Raw genomic sequence first — 9,368 nt, 5'->3', positions numbered from 1 at the left:
TTGGAAAACCGCCATCTCCTCTACAACATACCAGCGGCTTTTGTGTTTTTTAATAGAAACCACGGTTTTTGCGCAGTAGCGGAATCTGCTTACAACGGTTGTACGAAGCGCGTGCAATACGTGAGTTTCCCGGCCCCGCTCCGGTGATGCGTGTGGTCGCGAGTTCGGTGAACCCCCGGATCCACCAAGGTGAGTAGATCCCTGACTGTGGGGAGCACTCTGATGTATTTGCCTTACATCCACGCCGTACATCCGTTTTGACAGCTCATTTCAGAGCATGATCTTAAAAACTGAAGCATATCAACCTATCAGGTGGACCGCACCACAGGAGACCGAAGTGATTGACCATTAATTTCTTGTGGGCCACATAAGTTTTGGATAAATCTAATATTTATGTGGTCCCTTCGTCCGGATCTTTGTCACCTTATCAACAGATTGGATGGAAAATAGGTACTCCTCTGGCCTTTAAGAAATTTTTAACATTGGGTATAACACACACCACCCACCGGCCTAGTGTGTTTGAGGTCACTAAGTTCTGTGGGCCACATAATGATGCATATGTTATATTCAAATCGTCCATTTATTTGGTGAGCTAGTGCTAAGTCTTCATTGAAAATAAGAAAGATCCAAATCAAGTGAACCACGCGGCAAAAGGTAACGAGGATTGAACGTCCACCGTTAAAATCGTCTTGAGGTCAAAAAAGTTTTGCATCAATATGATATTTGATTTTACTCCCCACTCATATCTGTCTGAGCTCCCCAACAAGAGAATAAATGTTATGGTCAACATTACCAATGTTTTAATGGTGATAATTATCGGCCCTATTGCTATCCGTGGAGTGGTCCAAGGTTTAGGATAGAACTTATTTTTGAGCTCATATTCTAACGATTGAAGGTTAAATACATCATTGTGGGCAACATAACTTTGATTTCTTTGGAACTGTTCAACTCGCACCACGTGTACCCACACCAGCCAAGTCCGTTGTGTGTGACCAGCTAATCCGCTTTTATTTTTTTAGTCTACCACTGGGACGTGTCTGATGGCTACGGACAGTGACCCCCAACTACCCCAGGACGGTGGTGCAACAGTCCATCCATTTTATTATGTGGGCTATGGTGAATGGTGTTGGAAAATATATTGGAAAATTAAAAATTAAAATTATTTAGTTTTAGCACCGGCTGAATTTCAGTATAAATATACTGTCCTTTATCAATTGTTTTGGAAAACCGCTGCAACATAAAAGCGGCTTTTGTTATTCTAATATGAAACCACGGTTTTGCAGAACGCGGATTGCCTCTATGGACATTGCCAGTAGCCACTAGCTGCTGTCGCGGTCGATGAGCCCACGACGATGTATTTGTCCATCCATTAGGGCACGAACCAAACAATGATGCATATCAAAATTTCAGGTAGACCACACAACAGGAAATTGTGGTGATTGAATACCCACTATTAAAATTTGTGTGAGCCCACAAAAGTTTTGAATCAAGCTATTTTTATGCTTTCCCTTAATCTAGGCCGTTGGACTTAATCAACAGGTTGAATGGTAAACAAACATCACAATGGATCTTAGGAAGTTTTTGATGGTAACCTTTAATCACCAATGTTTGCTTAGGGCCTGTTTGGATTTGCATATAGTATTGTATTGTATTGTATTTGGGTACTGTTCATGTATATATTGGACGGTTTTTAGAATACATCCAAATCAATCAAATACTAATCAATGTTTGGATATGACGTATTGTTTGGCATAGTATACAATACGTTATACAGATCAATGTTTGGGTAGGACGTATTATGTTTGCGTATTGTACAATCTTACTTGGGTCGGGTGGCCTGTTTGACGTATGGAACTTTCTAATTTCTAGCCCAGATGATTTTCACGTTGAAATGTACCAGATGAACGGTTCCGATCTTACACTGCATAGGTACCAGATATCTTATAATTGTACAAATTTCAAACTTTTATCCGCTGCTGAATACAGCGCAATGAATACGAAGTATTGATGGCAACAAAACCCACTAACAATACTCTACCGTCAGTTCAAAATTTTGGTTGGAGTTTGTATTCGCACGCATGGCATTCAACTCCTATTCACCCTAAACCCTAAACGTCAAATCATAACTTCTAATACGATACAATACATCCCAAAACGCATATCCAAACAGGCCCTTAGATTCGTGTATAGTATTGTATTGTATTGTATTTGGGTATTGTTCATGTATACATTGGACGGTTTTCAGAATACATCCAAATCATGCAAATACTAATCAATGTTTGGATTGGAGGTATTGGTTGGCATAATATACAATCCCTTATATAGATCAATGTTTGGATAAGAGGTATTAAAACTGGGTATTGTACAATCATACAAATTTCAACTCTACCGGTACGAATGGTCAACCCACGTTTGGGTAGCAACCCACCTGTGATATGTGGACCCCTAAACCCTAAACCCTAATCTACCCATCTTCGGTGCAAAATCTCAAGGACGGTCGATGACAAATCAGATGATGGATGAATTTGCTGGAATCCGTGGGTCCGTTGGCGCACATCTTGGTTCACTTCCGAATCTGACTACCTCAGATGCAATGCCATTAAGAGGCAGCAATTCTCTAATTTAGGGCGATGGAATTGGATTGAATAATGGTGATCAAGGTCATTTGAAGACTTTCAATGGGAATTATGGGAATCCACGGCAGGTTAGTAGCTGTAAGATGAACTTCACGGCATCGTCATCCGATTTCCATATAGAGAAAGGGGCAGAGAATGCATCTTCAAGAGGTGAAGGTATGGTGGATTCATGGATCTGTTCTTTTGATGAGAACAAGATAGAGCAAGTAATGGAGCATAGGGGGAAAAAAAAAGACGAAGAAGAAAAAAAGAAGAGGAGATGTTGGTCCACTTCGTTTTGCACCATCATGACCATAAAAATGCAATACTCTTTATTATTCTTCTACAGCAGGTTAGTAGCTGCAAGATGAACTTCACGGCATCGTCGTCTAATTTCCATATAGAGAAAGGGGCAGAGAATGCATCTTCAAGAGGTGAAGGTATGGTGGATTCATGGATTTGTTCTTCTGGTTAAAACAAGATAGAGCAAGCAATGGAGCATAGGAAAAAGAAAAAAAGAAAAAAGAAAAAAGAGGAGATGTTGGTCCACTTCGTTTTGCACCATCATGACCATAAAAATGCAATACTCTTTGAAAAACTCGTCCACTGCCGAATACAGCACAATAAAGAGTGCAGTACTGACGGACTATGACCATCCTGACAATACTCTACCGCTTTTTGGAAATTTTGGCTCGCGGTTGTATTCACACGCATGGGATTCAACGCCTATTCACTCTAATCCAAACACAGTAAACATCACATCATACCATCTAATACGATACAATACAACTAAAAACGCATATCCAAACAAGCCCTAAGGGAATGGAATCTTCCGCTGTAGCTGTTGTGTTAAGAGCGCGCAACACCTCACTTCTGTGTAGAGCTGTACACGAGTCGAGCCGAGCCAAGTATTGCCCAGCTCGTGCTCGGCTCGCACTACCCGAGTCCCAGCTCGTACTCGGCTCGACTCGGGCATCGAGCATGGATGCCCTGCTCGTGCTCTACTCGTCCAAGTACGAGCTGAGTTCGAGCAGATATCGAGCCGAATCGAGTCCGAGTTTTCGAGTCGAGTTCGAGTAGATATCGAACCAGATCTTTTGTAGCCTTTAATAAGATGGTTAGGATCCATCTTTTGTACTTTGCTAGTTTATCCCACCCCAATGGGGCCCACGATTTTGAATGGCTATGATTGGTTACACATGAAAATTCAATGAGTGGCATACATTAATTCAAATTAAACCATATAAATTATGCAGCCTGTTATCATTTAGCCACAATCCTAAAATCAGATTGGTTGAACAATCCTAAAATCATATTGGTTGAACAATCTGTCCATAAGGTTTCATCATCGATTATAGGACCTGGACAAAAAAAATCACCCATATGTACAACTCAAGTGGGCCACACCGTTTGGAACAAGGGAGATGGGATGTCAACCATAGATTTGTGTGCGTGGCCACTATCGTATTCAAATTTCATCATACCCATTAATCAGATGAAAATCACTAGGATGAAATGAAAATATAAAAATCAGCTGATAATTTTTTATATACGATTAAAATAATAATTCTTACCTGATGGACGGACATGGGCACTGGGCAGGGCAGGGACGAGCTGCGGACAGGGGCATCGAGCAGGGCAGGGACGAGCTGCGGTAGGGATAGGGGCACCGGGCAGGGCAGGGACGAGCTGCGGAAAGGGTAAGGTAGTGACAAGCTGCGGACAGGGGCGCCGGACAGTCGTTGTAGCCACCGGATTGGGAAATGTGAGCACCTGAGAGAGAGAGAGAGGAAAGAAGAAGGGTAAGGGAAATGGCGACCGAGCAGGGTAGGGACCACCGGACGGTCGCTGTGGCCATGCGGGTTAGAGTTTTTTAAGAGAGAGGGGTTTTTTTTTTAAAGGAATGACCAAACGGGAGAGAGGGTTTTTTGGGAGGTAGGGTAGGGAGAACAGGGGCAGGGACAAGCTGCGGCATCGGACAAGGGCACCGGGCAGGCCGCAGGAGTAGCACCGGACATGAGAGAGAGAGAGAGAGGGAAGAAGAGGGACGGGTCGAACGGCACCGGACAGGGGAATGAGAGAAGAGAGAGAGAGAGAGAGAGAGAGAGAGAGAGAGAGAGAGAGAGAGAGGGAATGGTTTTGAACGGGCGCTGGGAGGGAAGGAATGGGCAGAAGGGTATTTTCGTTTTGGGCGAGTAAGCTGAAAGCGACTGGAGTTAGGCCTTTACGGTATTTTCGTTTTGGGTATATATATACCCCTGGTCGAGTACGAGTCGAGTATTGCCCAACTCGTACTCTACTCGAAATCCATTCGAGTATCAAAAATCAGCTCATGCTCGGCTCAAACTCATTTCGAGCCGAGTCGAGTCGAATCGAGCAAGTAACCGAGCTTACTCTGCTCGTATACAGCTCTACTTCTGTGCGCCCTATGTGATATGTGCACCTGACATCTTATCTGTCCATCCGTTGAGAAACCCCATGTCATGGCCACGCTAAGGGCCTACTTGGATTTGGGCCAAGTTGTGACAAGGTCCATGGAATGATGTTAAAGGCTAGTTAGCAGGGATTGGATTGAGTGTCACTGGGTAACACATGAGTTGGCGTTGCCATGATCGTGAGGGCCACCTTAATGTATATGTTGTATATCAAGGCCGATGTATATGTTGTATATCAAGGCCTTGTATCAATTTTCGGTTCATTTTAGGTCATGGTTCCAAAAATGAAACAGATTCAAATCTTAAGTGGACTATACTATAGGAAATTGTGGTTAATGAGCACCCACCAATAAAAACTTCCAAAGGCCATTATTATAATATTTGTTTGCCATCCAAGTTATTAATAAGGTCACATGGATGTGAAGAACCAAAAACACAAATATCAGCTCAATCCAAAACTTTTGTGGCCCTAGGCCCTTTTGGTATGTGGGATTAAATGGTATAGAATTGTATTAGATGGGATTAACACCATTATTATACAATGCTTGCATGTCTGGAAATACCATGATATTTTGGCTATTTAATCCCTATGTTTGGAATAAAATTCTTAGAAAAAAAATACTAAATTAAGCAAAAACTTGTTTGGTGGAATGTGGAATTGTAATCAATTAACCAAATTCACAATGAATGTCAGTCACTTGTACATGTATATAACTAAAATGTTATGTGTAAAGGACATAAATGATGGATGGAATGAATAAAACATATGCATCAATGTGATACCCACAAGTGCAGTGGATTTCAAAATCCATCAAAAATTCCACATGGGACCAAATGCAATTCCATCCCACCTAATACCAACCCTTCCCGTCATCCCCAAATAGCATATGGAATGTGCAAGGAACCAAATGCAATTCCATCCCACCTAATCCCATCTAAGCCCATGTACCAAATGCAATTCAATCCCTCATGCCTAGTTTACTTTAGATTTGGATTTGCTCCAATTTTGTGACCATGCCCTAAATGAGCGGGAAAAAGTGATGGATAGCATGGATATACAACACATACATCAAGGTAGGCCCCAAGGTCAAGGCAACACCCACCAATGCACTACCTAGGTATCACCTTGTTATGGGAAAAATGGTTTTGCTTAGCTCGGCAGAGTCACGACAACATCAGTGTTCCCGAACCTAGATGTAAAGCACTCCCCTACCGAGCCAACAAGCAGAACTCAGAGTTGGACCCATCTAGAATCCAAGTAGGTCACTTAACGGGTTGGTGTAACGTGGATACTGATAGATCAAGTGCCTGCCTACCAAGTTCTTTTGTAGAGCTTTCATGTCGGCCTGGAACCCAGAAGAAATCATTATATGCTCCAACCTCTAACCCCGACCAGATCCTCGTTTGCAAGCGATTGAGCTCGGCCTAGCCATGGACTCGGATCGTCCTTACTTAGTAAGGTTCGAAACATAGGGTCAGCTCGGATGAAACGACCTATAATCACGCCCAGGAATTATCTCCAGTAACGCACGCAAGTGACATCCGGTGCACGATCTCAAGGTAACCGCTAACACCTCCAGTCGCCTAACTCCCATATAATGGCAAAGATCATGCCGAGAACGGTGGACACGTTAACTCCAACCAAACAGTATAAATAGGAAACTCATTTGCAGATACATGTACGCAAAATCTCTCACCCGAAACCCACCTACACTACTTAGACCCATATTTCTAGCATGACTTTGGCATCGAATGCCTCCTGCTCTAGCTAGGGTCTCCTTTGTTTTCCTCCTGTGCAAGCTTACAGGGCTCGGCACAAGTGCTCAGAGCTCGACGAGGGTGAGCCAAATTTCTTCATCAACACACCTAATCAACTTTCTAATTAGTAATGCCATGTTGTTGCTAATCTAATGTTCCACTCCTCATTAGTAGGCACCTTGATCATGGTATGGATAGAACGTGGTATAAGTGAAGGTACATTTACTGATAATGTGCATATGTGCATTTAACACGTGCCATACAATTTTTAATGCTTGAAAATTAATTGTGGCACATATATATATCTGGGATGCTCGAACTTGAATAGTGACACACATGACCCATGAAAATATGTCATACACCTGCATCACTAAATATGATTTTCATATACACAAACCAAAAAATATCAAATAGCTCAACTTCTCCACTGGAGACACCGGATTGATTATCTAACCGTCACATATCTATGACTAATTGTCCAAATTTGTATTGGTTCCCATTTACAAGGAGATTGATAAATCATGAACATGCCTTTAAACGCGTAAGGTTGTCCATGACCCAGTCCTGAACATATTTATCAGGCCAGCATTACATTTTTGCCTTATTTTCTATGGCCTTCCTCTTTCCAAGACATGGATGAGATGGCTAGAATTGCTAACCAAAGTCATTCTCTGTATCTACCGAATAGATGAGCTAAAATATTGTTGATTGAATGTACTTCTATGGAAATGATCTTGCCCGTCCAAATTAAAGACCATTGATGAAATGTTTAATATTTATCAGATTGGTTGCCAATAAAATGCATGTTGGATCTGTGGACACTTCAACTGCCCAAATACAATTAAATGCAACTAGGACAACCATAACTTTTCTCTGAGAGCACAGGAACATTTTTCTAAATTATAATTGTAATGTTTCATTTTTAGTGAGATTTTTCCTGTAATATTGCAAGAAAAATGTCAAAATATGGGGATCTCTTGAGAAATTGCCGAGATAAGTCACCATACCGTCGACAATGCAGAGATCGGAGTAGGATGTGGGCCACCCATCAACTTCCACTCTAGTTAGTGGATTTGATGGACCCTGGGTGAACCATGGACCAAAAAATCTCATAGGTACAGATCTATCATCGACACAGATCATGATTTTAAATATGTATTCCTGATATATAAAAAATTTACATATATACAATCCATTCGGGAGATAATCGTACCGAAATCTCTTCCTTAAAGAAAAGAAAAAGAAAAAGTAGGGGTTGTTGGAATTTCAGTTGGGACCCCAACAGCTCAAATACATCACTTTCCTCAGCGACTCTTCTGATTGCTTTTGCTTCTCCTCTCTATCTCTTCTTCTCTTCAATGCTGCTATATTAGAAGAAGAAGAAGAAGAAGAAGAAGAAGAATCGAGAGAGGGAGAGAGTCTCTGGGCTTGCGTATACGATCGGATGTTCTTCTTCGCCTGCTGATGTAATGATCTCAAGGCGTAGTTCCGTCTGCAGAAGCCCTGATCTTTCAGCGCTTCTACGGCTCCCACGCTGGTAGCGACGATCCACGCTCTGTTCGTCCAACTCATCTCTGCCGTCGATGTTTTCGTTTCCTGGTTGTTGGTATACTAGAAATTAAGTGGTTTTTGTATGTAGAAAGGAGGTTGGAAATTGGAAAGTGTTTGGATGAGGAAAGTAGAGTGAATGCGAGAGAGCATGTATATATATAGAGAGAGAGAAGAGAAGTTAGGCGGTTTTCTTTTGTGAGGTCGTTGTTTCGGGGAACTGGTTTTTTAGTTATCCAACGTACTGGAATAGAAAGACCCATGGTTTTGTGAATATGGATAGCCAGGTGGACACAACGCCGACGTACCGCAAACAGTCTTTGGGTCCCATCATTTTGTAATTTCCACTCCGTCCATCAGATTCTATATTCGATGAAGACATGGAGGACTAAATCCGCTAGAGACACCGCTCAGATGCGCCACACCACATGAAACACTGAAATGGGAATGGAAACCATTGATTTATGTGGGGCCACCATGATATACTTCAGTAAAATCCGTTGATCAGGTGTAACTCAGCGGGACGAAGAGAAGGTAGAAAAAATCGGCCTGATGATAAGTGGGTCACACCGTGTGGACTTGGGGATTTTGTTAACTTCGCTCCCACTATAACAGTAATGGAAGCAGATTGCATGTTGACCAGGCCCCACCATTATGTATTTATTTTGCCAGCTCATTTCAGGGCATGAGCTCAAAAATGAGGTGATCTAAATTTCAGGTGGATCACACCACAAGAAGATGTGGTAATTAAATGACTACCATAAGGTGATCTAATATCTTGGCATATGTTGGTAATTGTGGTGACCCCCAAATCATAATAGGATAAGATATTTTTGTGGATGATAGTGTTGACAATGAAGATTACATTACAATAGGATACATATTTTATGAATGGTGGCATTGATGAGAATTATTAGAGTTATTGTTATTATTGGGATATGCATCCGTATATCATACCATACATGCACTTAATGAAACAAATTAGGAAATTATTTGTTTTGATATGCTATCA

General features: G+C 41.8%; 1 protein-coding gene across 1 annotated transcript; it reads right to left on the bottom strand.

The window, feature by feature from the left end:
• Nucleotides 1-7,937: 7,937 nt before the first annotated feature.
• LOC131237278 (uncharacterized) lies at nucleotides 7,938-8,485 on the bottom strand. The gene has a single exon (XM_058235322.1). The coding sequence runs from the start codon at nucleotides 8,378-8,380 to the stop codon at nucleotides 8,075-8,077; it is 306 nt and encodes a 101-aa protein (XP_058091305.1). The 5' UTR covers nucleotides 8,381-8,485; the 3' UTR covers nucleotides 7,938-8,074.
• Nucleotides 8,486-9,368: the final 883 nt, after the last annotated feature.

Source organism: Magnolia sinica, chromosome 1 (assembly GCF_029962835.1).
Source record: "Magnolia sinica isolate HGM2019 chromosome 1, MsV1, whole genome shotgun sequence".
Taxonomy (NCBI): domain Eukaryota; kingdom Viridiplantae; phylum Streptophyta; class Magnoliopsida; order Magnoliales; family Magnoliaceae; genus Magnolia; species Magnolia sinica.
The sequence above is the reverse complement of the archived record's forward strand: the minus strand, read 5'-3'. Positions and strand labels throughout refer to the sequence as shown.